Source organism: Neoarius graeffei, chromosome 4 (assembly GCF_027579695.1).
Source record: "Neoarius graeffei isolate fNeoGra1 chromosome 4, fNeoGra1.pri, whole genome shotgun sequence".
NCBI classification, from domain to species: domain Eukaryota; kingdom Metazoa; phylum Chordata; class Actinopteri; order Siluriformes; family Ariidae; genus Neoarius; species Neoarius graeffei.
In genome coordinates this window covers 8315232-8331513 of record NC_083572.1, presented here as the reverse complement: position 1 = coordinate 8331513, position 16282 = coordinate 8315232, and the positions used below count along the sequence as shown (strand labels likewise).

Below are 16282 nucleotides of genomic sequence, written 5' to 3'. Positions count from 1 at the left end.
GCTTACGTCATCAGTCTGCGACAGCGACTAACAGAGCGCCATTTTAATATAACATGCATAGCACAAGTTCTGTAACTTCAAATATTTGCGTGTGTATGTCAGGATAAACGAATGCTTTTCTTGTTTTAGATTAAAGTGCGTTTATAACACTGTCGTAAAGCACTGTATATCTTACACAACGCTGTTTATTGAAGTTCATATGCAACAAATAGAAGAGGAATGGATAATTTTGTGATTGGGGTGTCCTTTGGGTCACACTTTCCTCCCTAAATATTAGGCTATGTTTATGTAAAGTAAAGGTTAAAACATTTAAACATAGGTAAAGTGACCTAACAACTAATGCGCATGGTTCTTATAAATAATTTAACGTTTATAAAAACTACAATACAGCATTTTTCCTGACTCTGTGCACTACAAATAGTTTAAAACACTTTAAAAATCATATTATTTTTGCATTGTTTGAATGCGCTTAACATTTCCTGCTTGAAACATCCTTTTCAATCAGTTGTCTACTACACATGATGAACCGTGTATTCAGCCTTATGAAATATTTGTAATATTCCACAAAACACAATCAACAAGAAGGTGGCACGGTGGTGTAGTGGTTAGCGCTGTCACCTCACAGCAAGAAGGTCCGGGTTCGAGCCCTGTGGCCGGCGAGGGCCTTTCTGTGTGGAGTTTGCATGTTCTCCCCGTGTCCGTGTGGGTTTCCTCCGGGTGCTCCGGTTTCCCCCACAGTCCAAAGACATGCAGGTTAGGTTAACTGGTGACTCTAAATTGACCGTAGGTGTGAATGCGAGTGTGAATGGTTGTCTGTGTGTCAGCCCTGTGATGACCTGGCGACTTGTCCAGGGTGTACCCCGCCTTTCGCCCGTAGCCAGCCAGGATAGGCTCCAGCTTGCCCGCGACCCTGTAGAACAGGATAAAGCGGCTACAGATAATGAGATGAGATGAGACGATCAACAAGAATTTTCTGAAGATTTTGGGAAGAAGAAAATTACATTATTCTCTCCTCATTTATTCCCCTTATTTTTTTTAATAATATGATATTGACTTACAAGGCCACTTTGAAAGTACAACCTTGTTAACCAAATTATAGATTGGAAGCAAATTACTCATTTAAATAAAAAATATGGGCGGCACGGTGGTGTAGTGGTTAGCGCTGTCGCCTCACAGCAAGAAGGTCCTGGGTTCGAGCCCCAGGGCCGGCGAGGGCCCTTCTGTGTGGAGTTTGCATGTTCTCCCCGTGTCCGCGTGGGTTTCCTCCGGGTGCTCCGGTTTCCCCCACAGTCCAAAGACATGCAGGTTAGGTTAACTGGTGACTCTAAATTGACCGTAGGTGTGAATGTGAGTGTGAATGGTTGTCTGTGTCCATGTGTCAGCCCTGTGATGACCTGGCGACTTGTCCAGGGTGTACCCCGCCTTTCGCCCGTAGTCAGCTGGGATAGGCTCCAGCTTGCCTGCGACCCTGTAGAACAGGATAAAGCGGCTAGAGATAATGAGATGAGATGAGAATAAAAAAATATATAATTTTAAGAAGAATCAGCCTTTTATTTGTCACATGTCCACTCCAGGACATTAAAATTCCTCCTCTGCATTAAACCTGTCTGAAGCAATGAACACACACACATAGCAGTGGGCAGCTATGCTACAGTGCCCCATGGTTAGGTGCCTTGCTCAAGGGCACTTCAGCTATGATACAGAGGGAGGAAAATGTGCTGTTCCTTCACTCAACTCCCCTCACATTTTTCCTGCCAGTCCCAGGAATCGAGCCAGCAACGCTTTGAAAGAAGAAAGAAAGAAACCACAACTTTATTCATCACACACTTGTAAAATTTCCTCTCTGCATTTAACCCATCTGAAGCAGTGAGCACACACATGAGCAATGAGCACACACACACACACACCCAGAGCAGTGGGCAGCCATGCTAACAGCGCCCAGGGAGCAGTTGGGAGTTAGGTGCCTCGCTCAAGGCCGTCCCATATTAACCTAACCGCATGTCTTTGGACTGTGGGGGAAACCGGAGCACCCAGAGGAAACCCATGCAGACACGGGGAGAACATGCAAACTCCACACAGAAAGGCCTTTGCTGGCCACTGGGTTTGAACCCAGAACCTTCTTGCTGTGAGGCGACCGTGCTAACCACTACACCATCGTGCCGCCCAAGGCTGCCCCCATTTTAAGTTGAACACAAGAATATCCCTTCTGTCCTCATATAATTAACATAAACGCTAGTTGACCATATTTTGTGTACTTGCCAATACTATGCTTAATTAAACGAAACCCCTCAACACCAACCATGGGCTAACCTAGATGAACAACGTCAGTCCCTCTACGTTACAGAACATGGAGTTATACTTGACATTTATCTATTTTAGATACACTGTATCGTCCCTCCTGTTTCAACAGGGCCATTTTTCCAAGTGTGTTTAACCTCCTTAGAACACACTTTGCAACAGACTGCATGCAGATCAGACACACTTTTTACTTTAATGACAATTTAATAACATGATTAAAACATTTAAAATAGATCAGCATAAAACATCGTCAACGTTTTAAGACAGCAAATCATCTCTTAAAGTCAGCTCTCAGAGTCCTCTGCAGACTGGCAATACTGGCATCTAAAGCTGCTAAGCCGTTGCGGAACTCTTGCTCGTCGCGTGTATTAAACGTAGACCAGGAGTTCACGCTCCAGTCTGAAACTAAGGATTTTACATCACAGGATGAAAAGGAGTTTTCATATACTGACGCTTCACCACCCATTTGCAGACGCCGCCGTGCATGTTGGGATTGGGATTGATCTGCAGGCTTAGAGGCACCTTCACTGGGCTGTTTCAGCTGTGATCTTACACCATCAGGACATATGACGTAATCTGTACAATGAGCATCATCCAGAGCTGGGAGGCCATTCGAGATGCCAAGTTTATTAAAAGCAAGCCCGAGGTACTTCAGTCCGACGTGACCATTTCCTTGAACTGGAGAATGTTTCTGGGGAACTGGTGCAGGCTGCACCCTTGCTGTCTCTCGTAGAGGAACAAAAGCTGTTTCACACTGCTCTACTTCCTGACTCGCACTCCCAACTGTCGTGTTCTTCAGTGATGTGTGTACATCTGAGCTTTTAGGGGAGCTCTCTTGTCTACATTTCCACTGGCCAAGGGGTTGAGTGTGAACTGGGCGTGGTAGCAAGCTGTGTCCTGAGTCCTCCAGGGTCTGAAGGTAGGCGTTAATGGAGTCTGTGACTCGGTTGGACATGGAAGACTCTTGCTGCTGATTCTCATACTGATCTAAAACCCTTTTAGTGAGCTGAGATGCAGGAGGTCTGGAAACATCTGCCTGAGCAGGGTGGCAGGGGCTGAGGCTTTTCTGAAGATTTCTATATGCAGACAAATGTTAAAAAAAAAAAAATCAAGGCTTCGATACTTGCAGCAAAATACAGGCCTTTATTCTATAAAATGTAATTATATACGTGTAAAATTTGTCTGTATTGCACTTCACATCACTATACCTGATGATCTCCTGTAGTGTTGTGATCTCTGCCTCCTTCTGCTGGAGGCTGTGTGTTAACGCAGTTTTCTCCCTCTCAGTGTTTTCCAGCTTCACCTGGCAGTTTCGCATTTCAGCTAATGCCTCACTCACATCTAAATCATATGAACAATTTTAAAAAATGATGCAATTTTAATACTCTACAAGGTACCAAAGTAGACAATTTATTTCTACAACATTGGCAAAAAATACATATAATGTAGCGTAAAATTACACCCCCTTTGAAAAGTAACATTTTAAACAATATCTCAATGAACACAATTTCCAAAATGTTGACAAGACAAAGTTTAATATTACATCTGTTTAACTTCTAACGTGAAAGTAAGGTTAATAATATAACTTAGATTACACATTTTTCAGTTTTACTCAAATGAGGGCGGTGCAAAAATGAGTACGCCCCACAACAAAACGACTACATCAAGTACTTTGTATGGCCTCCATGATTTTTAATGACAGCACCAAGTCTTCTAGGCATGGAATGAACAAGTTGGCGACATTTTGCAACATCGATCTTTTTCCATTCTTCAACAACGACCTCTTTTAGTGACTGGATGCTGGATGGAGAGCGATGCTCAACTTGTCTCTTCAGAATTCCCCATAGGTGTTCGATTGGGTTCAGATCAGGAGACATACTTGGCCACTGAATCACTTTCACCCTGTTCTTCTTCAGAAATCCAACAGTGGCCTTAGATATGTGTTTAGGATCATTATCATGTTGGAAAAGTGCACGATGACCAAGGGCACGGAGTGATGGTAGCATCTTCTCTTTCAGTATAGAGCAATACGTCTGTGAATTCATGATGCCGTCAATGAAATGCAGCTCCCCGACACCAGCAGCACTCATGCAGCCCCACATAAGGACACTGCCACCACCATGTTTCACTGTAGGCACCAGGCATTTTTCTTTGTATTCCTCACCTTTGCGACGCCATACGGTTTTGAAGCCGTCAGTTCCAAAAACATTTATCTTGGTCTCATCACTCCAGAGTATAGAGTCCCAGTAGTCTTCATCTTTGTCAGCATGGGCCCTGGCAAACTCTAGGCGGGCTTTTTTGTGCCTGGGCTTTAGGAGAGGCTTCTTTCGTGGACGGCATCCATGCGTGCCATTCCTCTGCAGTGTACGCCGTATTGTGTCACGGGAAATAGTCACCCCAGTTTGGCTTTCTACTTCTTTAGATAACTGCAGTGAACTCGCATGCCGATTTTCTTCAACCCATCTCATCAGAAGACGCTCCTGTCGAGGTGTTAACTTCCGTGGACGACCTGGACGTCTCTGTGAGATGGCTGCAGTTCCATCTTTCTTAAAGTTTTGTACCACTTTTGCTACAGTATTCTGACTGATAAGTAAAGCTTTGCTGATCATCTTGTAGCCTTCACCTTTGTGGCGTAAAGAAATTATTTTCTTTGGGGAATTCTGAAGAGACAAGTTGAGCATCGCTCTCCATCCAGCATCCAGTCACTAAAAGAGGTCGTTGTTGAAGAATGGAAAAAAGATTGATGTTGCAAAATGTCGCCAACTTGTTCATTCCATGCCTAGAAGACTTGGTGCTGTCATTAAAAATCATGGAGGCCATACAAAGTACTAGATGTAGTAGTTTTTGTTGTGGGGTGTACTCATTTTTGCACCACCCTAATTTGAGTAAAACTGAAAAATGTGTAATCTAAGTTTATATTATTAACCTTACTTTCACGTTATAAGTTAAACAGATGTTATATTAAACTTTGTCTTGTCAACATTTTGGAAATTGTTTGTGTTCATTGAGATATTGTTTAAAATGTTACTTTTCAAAGGGGGTGTACTCATTTACGCTGAGCACTGTACAAGTGAGCCCTTTAAGTAGCTGCTAAAAATAAAAATAAAGAAAATTCTCGCACCATCCCTTATTATTTAATATATTTACATAATCTGGATTCATGCCATGCTGCAGTGTATTATGTTACGGATTTAAATCATAGCACTGTTGAATTCTTAATTCAAAACCAAATGATATCCTGTTTACCCATGCGTATACGATTTGTCTCTAACTCGCACTGCTCTTTGGTCTGTTGCAGGTCGTTCTCTCGGTCCTCCACAGCCTGCCGTAGTTTCTGGTTCTCCTGCCGAAGGTTCTCCAGCTCTCTATGGCAATCGTTTAACTGAGTCTGAAGTGTGAGGTTTAGCGACTGCAGCGAGACCACTGAAACACACAGAGTTCTGAACTCACATATGTATCGAGTTTAATACAACAGTAAATCATCCAGTGTGGGCTGACTGTGTAGCTTTCATTGTAGTTATTCAATTAAAACATCACAACCTTCTCATCTAATAATAAAAAAAAAATATTCAAAATGATAATCATGCTGCTGCAACATCTCCATCTTGATGAAATCTGATTTGAAGCTTGAGATGATGTTTTTACATTCTAGATTGCAGTCTACCGGTCTGGCCTGTCTTTCTGCTCTCTCCCGTTCCTCTAACTGCTGATTCAGTATTCTCAGACGCCTAGAGAACAAAGACACACGCATCAGTGTTGAGGTAGAGTATTTCAAGAAACAACTAAATTAAAGGTGCAGTATGCAATGTTTAAATTTGTTTCTAGGACTGATGATGATAAGATCATATAATTTGTGAATATCCTGTGAAAACTATAACTGATGTAATTGATAATATTTCCATGCAGGGCATATGGCTAGTTGTTCATTTCAGTCTCCTATTTAAAATTTTCCAGGCCAGAAGTTAGCCCAGTCCCACAGCCAGTACCAAGCAGTTCAGCTCTGCATCTTTTGCTTAAAAGCCAATCCATGAGGAATATAATGTTTTCCTGAAGAGTGAGGTTGGTTGTGCAGAACGTAAAGGTTTGTCTATCTTTCAGCTGAGTGAGCGCTACTAACCTGCGTAGCTGCACGTTCTCACTTCTGAGCGGCTGCAATGCGAGGGCAAGCTCGGCCTGAACGTTGGTGCTGCCCACCATGGCGGGGAGCAGGGAGATGCTTTGCTCTACCTCAGAGATCAGACGAACCGCCTCACTGTCTACAGGGAAGCAGAGTGCACTCAGACATCATTAAATATGTAACATTATGAGACAATGCAGTGAGTCTGGGAGAGATTGAGTGGTTCAGTTAGTGAGTCAAAGAATCAGTAATTCAGTTATTGAATCAGTGAGACAGTGTGTAAGTGAATCGGTCAGTGAGCGAGGCAGTCAGTCGGTCATTAGTCCCTCAAATAGTCAATCAGTCAGCCAGCCATTTGGTCAATGAATCAATGAATCATTCTGTGAATCTTGGACGTCATTAAGGAAGTCAGTCAGCAGAGTCAGGAGTTGGTCATTTAGCGAGTTCGTCAATGAGGTATACAGGCAGGGAGTCCATGAGGCAGGAGAGGTCAGTCTGTAGGGTAAACAGTCAGTGGGTTAGTGAGGTAGAGTTAGTAAATCAGTCAGTGGTGTAGGGATTCAGTGAATCATTTGGTGAAGTAGAGGTCAGTGACTTCAACAGTGAGGCAGATAGTGAGTGAGTGAGGTAGACAGTAAGGTAGACATTTAGTGAGGTAGGGAGTCAGTGAATCAGTCTGTGAGACAGTCAGTCAGTGAGGTAGACAGTAAGGTAGACAGTCAGTCTGAGGTAGACAGTCAGTGAGGTAGATATTCAGCAAGTTGGACAGTCAGTGAGGTAGATAGTGAAGTAGACATTCAGTGAGTTAGACAGTCAGTGAGGTAGATAGTCAGTGAGGTAGATAGTGAAGTAGACATTCAGCGAGTTAGTAAGGTAGACAGTCAGTGAGTCAGTCAGTGAGTGAGTTAGTGAGGTTGGGAGTCAGTGAGGTAGACAGTCAGCAAGTTGGACAGTCAGTGAGGTAAATAGTGAAGTAGACATTCAGTGAGTTAGACAGTAAGGTAGACAGTCAGTGAGTCAGTTAGTGAGGTAGGGAGTCAGTGAGTTGGACAATCAGTGAGTCAGTGAAGTAGACAGTCAGAGAAGTAGACATTCAGTGAGTTAGGCAGTAAGGTAGACAGTCAGTGAGTGAGTGAGTCAGTGAGGTAGACAGTCAGCAAGTTAGACAATCAGTGAGTCAGTGAAGTAGACAGTCAGAGAAGTAGACAGTCAGCAAGTTAGACAATCAGTGAGTCAGTTAGTGGGTCTAGTTGGCAGTCTGACAAAAGTACCGCAGTACTGAAACAGCTGAAGCAGCAATTTCACACCACTCACCTTGATTGGATACCAGCGCCTTCAGCTCTCCTAACAGGTATTTGACAGTAATCACCTTCCTGGCCGTCTTTTCAGGGCTCCCTGACTTGCTCTTGTGTTTCACAGCATGCTTGTCTATGCTGGTGTGACAGTTTGTGTCTCTGACCGGCAGGGTGTCCACTCTGTCCAGCTCATCCTCTTCACTCATGCAGTCTCCACTCTCCTCTGATGAAGACGACACACACTCTCCAGACGAAAGCTGTTGATCCTGTGAACCGTCACACACCAGGATGTGGCTGGGGAGGGCGACCGGTGCAGGGATCTGTGCTGACGCTGGAGGAGAAGGGAAGCTCTGAGGTCCGCTATGTGCCTGAAGGGCGCTTCTCTGTCCACCTGAGCCTGCATGAGGTGCATTTATAACAGGACTGGAGGGTTTACACTGTTCAGCTGACACTGTGGAGACTGCAGGCTGCAGCTGGACAGCTGGAGCTACAGAAAAAGATGCTGTGTACTGGGTGGGTGAAACTGTCGCACTTAAAGCTCTGTGTTGAGTCAATGGTACCGCAGAGGCTCCAGCCCACTGTTGAGTGAAGTGATGCGTCTCTCCATCTGCTCCTCTGTGAGGCTACACAGATGTAAGAGACACAACGGCAGAAACAGTATAGAAACCGATATTGACTGACGGACGAGTAGTGAGTAAATGACAGCACAGATTGAGCACCGGAGTGTCTCAGTATTTAATTAATCGTGTTTGACTTTTGGGATGTTGGTGTACACAATCGTACCGCTTGACTGTGAGCTGACGTGGGTCTGTGAGGACTGAGTGCTGGGGTCGAGGTAGTCAGACGGCAGTTAAACACAGTAGAGGACTGCGGTCCTGCAAAACCAGTATACACACATCCATATATTTAATACACCTGTGTCTGGGTACACATGCAGAATAATTTTACAGTGCCAAAAAAATAGGCACTTGGTAAAATGATCAATCATGAAAAACAATGCTATAGATTTTTTTAAAAAAAATCAAACACTAATCTGAGACATTCCCTGCTTCCTCCATGCATGTTTTTTTTTTTTTTTAAACCTGTGGATGGAAGACTGCTGCCTTGAGGAAAACTGTGTGGTTGAACACACTCCACTTGCGTCACCGAGGTCCCTCCCGGCTTCACTTCTGATCCGATGATAACATCAACAGCAGGGGGCTGCTGCACACATGACTGGCCTCTTAATCCTGCGCAAGTCTGCGCGGGCAAAATGGTCTTCTGTACCACAGCTACAGAGAGGATTCATTGACAGTTCAAATATTTGCATATCCCCCCCAAAAAATAAATAAAACCTTTAAAACACTGATGTTTCCGCAACATCACCTGGTCTCTTGTTTATCCGTGTGACTGCACTTGCTGTCTTCCCAACCCTCTTTCGCTCTGCTTCATTCTTACCAAGTGACGTTTTCTTTTTGGAAGGAGCCGCCTTTGAGATTTTCAACTTCGTCTTGGGGTCTGTTGGGTATATATATATATATATATATATATATATATATTGAGGTTTTTCACCCACGTGACCAAGTCATGTGATGCATCGTTAGGCTGCCATTTTGGACGTCACAGCTCGAATCAGTTTGAATGCGAGGAAGGCGACAAACGAAAAACATAAAAGAAAAAGGAGCGAGATGCAGAAAACACCTTCACTATCCAGCGACGTAGGGCATTTACAGGGCAAGCAGAGGGAGAGGTATTTGCAAAAATTGAGGTTAGCAGGCTTAGAGAATGACGTTTACCTGCTTCCACCAGGATTGTTCACTGACGTACGGAAGTACACGAAGCCCTTGTCTTTACCTGACTTCGGCCCACATGATCTGTATACCCATGTCGTTAAAAACCCATCGCCATACACAGGTATTGATCTGAAAGCGTATAAGAGTTTGGATGCCTACAAATATTTTGTGTCAGGCTGGGTAACATGCCTACATCAGCGGGTCGTCCCCGGAGCCGGTGGTCGCCATCTTATTACAGCTAAGGTTTGTTCACATTTTCATTTACTTTCGGTCCTCAGGATAAACAAAATGTTATTAAATGTCATTGAAATAACTTCTTAGTCTGTTGAGACATGGCCCGTTATAAATTTGCTGTTACCAGGCAATGACCAAGAACTGTATTATTAGGGTCGGTGTCTGTGTTGTAGCAGTGTACTAGCAGCTAGCTGTTAGCACTAGCTAATGTCAACAACATAGTAGCTAGTATGTTACCGTAGCAATGTTTACGTTCAGTCATTTGGATGACTGTTAAAACCTTTCAGTCTCAAGTTTTTCCTTTACTGTATTTACTAGTTTACTGTAATTATGATCTGGCAGCTATTTACACCGGATCCAGTGTAAATAGCTGCCGGAGCGCGCTCCGGCTTGCTCCCCCTCAAATTAAGCAGCGCACTCCGGGAGCAAGCCGGAGCGCGCTGCTTAATTTGAGGGGGAGCAAGCCGGAGCGCGCTCCGGAACCTCGGCCGGAGCACTCCGGGAGCAAGCCGGAGCGCGCTCCGGCAGCTATTTACACTGGATCCGGTGTAAATAGCTGCCGGATCATAATTACAGTAAACTAGTAAATACAGTAAAGGAAAAACTTGAGACTGAAAGGTTTTAACAGTCATCCAAATGACTGAACGTAAACATTGCTACAGTAACATACTAGCTACTATGTTGTTGACATTAGCTAGCTTGACCTTCAAAATGGCGGACACCGGGGCGTCACGTGACCCTGTGACATCAGGTGAAATACCTCAATATACTGTACACATGTTAAAGATGCACAGAGACATACAACAAACGCGCGTATCAAACACAGCGTACCTGTTTTTTCTGCTTGAAGTATATCGCTGAGCAACGCCGCACATCGATCCAGGCCTTTGTTTATGGTTGTGACCTGAACGGCACATTTCAGGTACAAATTAAATGAAGGTCTGTTCAACATCACGTTTGAGAATGTAAATCTAAGAGTTCAACTCGTACTGATAAACTTACCTGATCTTCTGAATCTGTGGAGTAAACGGAATATGAAGGGTCAGGATGTAGAGGTCTTCCAGGAACCCTGCAATACAGGTTACGAAGTTCAGTTCAAGTCATATCGTGTATACAGTTGTGGTCAGAAGTTTACATACAGTGACATGAACGTCATCTTGGATATGAAGGTCATGGCAATATTTGGGCTTTCAGTAATTTCTTTAAACTGTTCTTTTTTTGTGGCAGAATGATTGTACAGCATACATCTTTAATTAAAAAACACTAGAATTTGGTGTACAAGTTTTAAGTTTCTTTGGGTTTTCTGAAATCAACACAGGGTCAAAAATTTACGCACGCTCACTTCGATTATTAATTCGGAGGTGCTGAAACTTCCAAAATGTCTCATCTTGCCAAGGTCTCTTAACTTCCTATTAAAGATTATGATTGAGTACAGCTGGTAGCTTCTCTGTGGCGTCATAAAAAGGGTTTGTTCACAGCACTCATTGGATTGACCAACACACAATACAATGGGGAAAGTCCAAGGAGCTCAGTGCAGATCTGAGAAAGAGGATCGCAGATGTACACAACTCCGGATTGTCTCTTGGAGCCATTTCTAAACAACTGCAAATTCCAAGATCAGTTCAAACAATTGCATGCAAGTTATTGTGAGGTGTAGTCACTTTGCCAAGCCACTTTGCTTCAAAAAAAACCCAAACTGTCACCCTCAGCTAAAAGGAAATTGGTTTGGATTGTCAAGAACAACCTGGGAACCATCATGGCACAGCCCTGCCATGAACCGGAAGCTGATGGATCACTGTGTACAGTTCAATGAGTTTTACATCACCATGGACTAAGAGGCTGCTATCCAAGAAATAACCCCCTGCTCCAAAATTGACACCTTCAAGCTTCATTAACGTTTGAAGCTGACCACACAGACAAAGAAAAAAGCCTGCTGGAGGATAGCTGTATGCTCAGATGAGACAAAGATTGATTGTTTGGGTCACAATGACCATCATGTACAGAGGGACACTGTACCAGCTGGTGGTGGTGGTAGGATCATTGTGCTCTGGGGCTGTTTTGCTGCCAGTAGAACTAGTTCATCACACAAAGCGGATGGAATAATGAAGGAGGACTATCTCAGAATTCTTCAGCATAAACCATCAGAAACTTGAACACAACTTGGGACTTACAACAGGACAATGAACCCAAACACGCATCAGAGCTGGTCGTGGAGGGTAAAGCAGGCTAACATTAAGCTTAAAACAAGTTCTGACTTCGACCCTATTGAAAATATATGGACCGTGCTTACAAGTCAAGTCCATGCCAAGAAAAAAAAAAACAAATTTAATTGAACTCTACCAATTCTACCATGAAGATTTGTGAAATATCCAACCAGAATTCTGCCAGAAGCTTGTTCATGGTAAACAAAAATGTTTGGTCAAGGTGAATCTTGTGAAGAGGCATTTTACCCAAATATTAGGTGTGCTGTACGTATATTTGACCCTGTGTTGATTTCAGAAAACCCAAAGAAAATTAAAACTTGTGCAACAAATTCTCATGGGTTTTTTTTTTCATTAAAGATGTATGCTGTACAATCATTCTGCCACAGAAAAAGAACAGATCAAAGAAATTACCGAAAGCCAAAATATTGCCGTGACATTCATATCCAAGATGACATTCATGTCACTGTATGTAAACTTCTGACCAGAACTGTACATATACACAAAGGATGGTGTCACTAATGCTGGGAATGGAGGAGGAAAGGTGGGGGTTACTTTTTCCTGGTCGTCTGTCCTCGGCCAGATCCCGTCAACCTGCCCGAGGACACCACCTGGCAATGACACACATGTAAGAAAATGCAGTCAGACTTATAAAACATTTATAATTCATAATATGCGTCTCAAGATTCATTTTGTAATGAAACGCCGAGGTGACGTTCTTGTTTCAACATTTCACTTGGTTTCCTATGTCATACAAAATATAGGATGGTCCTACATTTCTACCTGCTGAGAGTGCTGACTCAGATTGAGCCCTTGTACCAAAAGACAGTGATGCAGCAGCGCTTTAGTCCTTCAGCACCAGTGCCACCACTATGCTGGATTTCTCACTAATATAACATTTAGTGTTCATGGAAAGAAAATGGGGTGGCACAGTGGTGTAGTGGTTCGCACTGTCACCTCACAGCAAGAGGGTTCTGGGTTCAAGCCCAGTGGCCGATGGGGGCCCTTCCGAGTGGAGTTTGCATTGGATTAACACCCGTCCTGTATAATATGGGATCGTCTTGTATTTGAACATAAAATACTGCGTCACGTATTTTCGGACACATGATTTCATAGCCTCTACTCGGTCTTCGGAGTGCCAAAAATAACATACTATCAAGTAAAATCAAACCTGCACGTGAAGTGAAGGTGTTTAATTTCACTGGCGATGAATGCAAGGCAAACTGGACAGTTTGCCATCGAGCTTTTTCAGTCGCACCTGGAGGGGTGTGTGACCTTAAGCAGCACGCTCCAGGTGCTACCTATGTCTGAGGAGCCAAAGAGCGGATTACACGGAGTAGAATCGCCCAATTCCTGAAAACTCACACTTCCCCGAAACAAACATGGTATATTGTTTCAGAAGTATATTGCCAACTGTAGCCTATATTTTCACCTATGTTACCCAGTCTTATACATTATTCAACATAGGTAGCTTTGCAATAATCAGCAAACTGATCATGTCCCCATTCCATGCATTCTCATAATAGTTATTTCATAATTAATAAATATGATACAACATGGGTGGTGTAGTGGTTAGCGCTGTCGCCTCACAGCAAGAAGGTCCTGGAATCGAGCCCCGTGGTCGGCGAGGGCCTTTCTGTGTGGAGTTTGCATGCTCTCCCTGTGTCTGCGTGGGTTTCCTCTGGGTGCTCTGGTTTCCCCCACAGTCCAAAGACATACAGGTTAGGCTAATTGGTGGCTCTAAATTAACTGTAGGTGTGAATGTGAATGGTTGTCTGTGTCTATGTGTCAGCCCTGTGATGACCTGGCGACTTGTCCAGGGTGTACCCTGCCTCTCGCCCATAGTCAGCTGGGATAGGACCCAGCTTGCCTGCGACCCTGTAGGACAGGACAAGTGGCTACAGATAATGGATGGATGATACAATATGTGAATATGACAATGTACAATTTCATCTCATCTCATCATCTCTAGCCGCTTCATCCTTCTACAGGGTCGCAAGCAAGCTGGAGCCTATCCCAGCTGACTACGGGCGAAAGGCGGGGTACACCCTGGACAAGTCGCCAGGTCATCACAGGGCTGACACATAGACACAGACAACCATTCACACTCACATTCACACCTACGGTCAATTTAGAGTCACCAGTTAACCTAACCTGCATGTCTTTGGACTGTGGGGGAAACCGGAGCACCCGGAGGAAACCCACGCGGACACGGGGAGAACATGCAAACTCCGCACAGAAAGGCCCTCGCCGGCCCCGGGGCTCGAACCCAGGACCTTCTTGCTGTGAGGCGACAGCGCTAACCACTACACCACCGTGCCGCCCAGACTCAAAAATTGTCAAGAAATTTAATTTGGGAGAACAAAATCAGATGCATTAGGAAATAAAATATGTCCTTGCACCAAATGCAGTGGAGAAAATTTGGGCATCAGAAAGGCCTCCCACTTTTTCGGGGCTTGGGGGCGTCCCTTATCCCTGATTTCTCCACACAACCCTAAGTTTGCATGTTCGAATCTCATGACCGACTGGGGCCTTTCTGCGTGGGTTTCCTCCACAGCCCAAAGACACGCATGTTAGGCTAATTAGTGGCTCTAAACTGACTGTGAATAGTTGTTTGTCTCTATGTATCAGCCCTGTGAGGACCTGGCGATTTGTCCAGGGTGTCCCCCGCCTCTCACCCATAGTCAGGTGGGGATCGGTTCCAGCTCACCCTGCACAGGATAAGCGGTTACGGATAATGGATGGAAAGAAAATGGTACGTGGTGGTGTTTTTTTTTAGGAGCATTTTTAAAGGCTGTAATTGCATCAGCAACAACAAAGTCGCCACGTGACGTCACCGTGGGATGAAATCACTGTCATCTCACATGAATACCAAGTCAGCACCATTACAACACACTTTAATATAAACATTATTTAATGTATATCAGGATGGATGTGAGTTTTGTATTACCTTGGGTCTGGGTGTCACGTGCCTAGCCATGTATGCGGCTAATCTATAGCCAGCTAGCAGGAAGTGCACTCCTGTCAGTCACAATATCGACCTCGCCTTCAGACTCACAGGAAGGTTTTTTTTTTGGAATGGTTACTTTATCTAATGAAACAAATAACTGTTTTTAAAAAAGCGTGTCATTTTATTTTTAACAACCGCCACAGCTACTAGAAGTTTGTTGTTTTAAACGGGAAACAACGACGCGCTCGACCAATTAAAATGCAGCAAGCCTTTTACCTTCGAAACCTATTGGCGCATTACGTGTGACGTCATCTAAGCTCCATCGACTTTTGGATAAAACGCTTGTCAATCATCATAACTGCTCCCAATAGCGATAAGGTTATGCTTTGAAAGCGTAACTATGGAAACATAACTGCTTTTTTCTTTCTTTCTTTTTCCCCCCTCTTTCGCGGTTTATAAACCTGTTATTCCCGCGTGTCAGTACATTTTCCACACATCACTTCTATTATTATTATTATTTGTTGTTGTTGTTGTTGTGGTGGTGTTGCATAAATGCAGCAAGATATCAAGAAAAAATAACCATATAAACGTATTCTATTTATTTCTGTTATTATAGATAAATATTATAGAATGTCACATTCATAACTTGAACTGATGTCATTTTAATTTGTTTACTAGTTTAATATCTTCATTCCATTCTGAGGGTGTGCAAACTTTTGCACTGTCACACTTTTGTTTTGTAGCTTTATATTAGTATTTTTGTAGAAATTTTGTATTTTGCTATAGACCTAGATTTTCATTCTGTAGATGCTTGTGTATAATACATACAAATATAAACATAAATACATTTTTATTATTTAAAAAATTACTATAAAATTAGAAGAAATGGCATACACTAATATTAAAAATATTGTATTCTGGCAAAATGTTTTTAGAGCTGAAAATATAGCCACAGCTAAGCTGGTAAATAGCCAAGACATAGTGGTGGTGTTGGGTTTGTTTGTTTTTTAAATAGTATTGCTAATAAACTTATTGCATTGCTATAAATTATAGCCCAAGCATCTTTATACTGTAGTCTGATAAACAATCACTGCTGTTCTGTGGTTTTATTTCCTGATTAAGACTTTGTATACAGCCAGTGTTCAGTCTTTAGTCATCTCAGGTGCACTTTAGAGCTTGACACCTTCAGACACCTTCACCACTCCATTGCTCTCTTTCTGAAAGAGAAATCGCACAGAAGATCTGATCTGAATCACTGATGATTCATCTACTGTAAGAACAAATCATTTTGTTCCTTCGTCTTTTGTTCCCTGTTTGTTCTCTGGCTCTTTTGTTTCTTTGCAAGCAGTCATCATAAAAACAAGGCAAAAGCAAAACACTGTCTCCAAATACAGTATGCGAACAGGCACAACTGA

General features: G+C 43.3%; 1 protein-coding gene across 2 annotated transcripts; it reads right to left on the bottom strand.

Moving 5' to 3' along the window:
* Window positions 1–2472: 2472 nt before the first annotated feature.
* On the bottom strand, window positions 2473–15103 carry ccdc14 (coiled-coil domain containing 14). 2 transcript variants are annotated; one of them, XM_060918789.1, is made up of 13 exons: window positions 14868–15103; window positions 12473–12528; window positions 10719–10785; window positions 10548–10620; window positions 9076–9207; window positions 8793–8981; window positions 8494–8585; window positions 7730–8333; window positions 6416–6554; window positions 5944–6026; window positions 5545–5721; window positions 3507–3639; window positions 2473–3374 (listed from the first exon to the last, which is right to left on the bottom strand). In XM_060918789.1, exons 1-13 carry the CDS (start codon window positions 14895–14897, stop codon window positions 2570–2572), a joined length of 2580 nt encoding a protein of 859 aa, XP_060774772.1. In that variant the 5' UTR covers window positions 14898–15103; the 3' UTR covers window positions 2473–2569. The 2 variants fall into 2 exon arrangements, with proteins under 2 accessions (XP_060774772.1, XP_060774773.1); XM_060918790.1 differs by lacking the exons at window positions 8793–8981; window positions 9076–9207.
* Window positions 15104–16282: the final 1179 nt, after the last annotated feature.

Excerpts from the sequence above, each read along its gene's own strand:
- ccdc14 (XM_060918789.1), bottom strand. The coding sequence starts at position 14,897 with ATGGCTAGGCACGTGACACCCAGACCCAAG. Across the intron at positions 12,529-14,867 it reads ACGTGACACCCAGACCCAAG|GTGGTGTCCTCGGGCAGGTT; the intron begins GTAATACAAAAC and ends TGTCATTGCCAG. Across the intron at positions 9,208-10,547 it reads ACTTCAAGCAGAAAAAACAG|ACCCCAAGACGAAGTTGAAA; the intron begins GTACGCTGTGTT and ends TATACCCAACAG.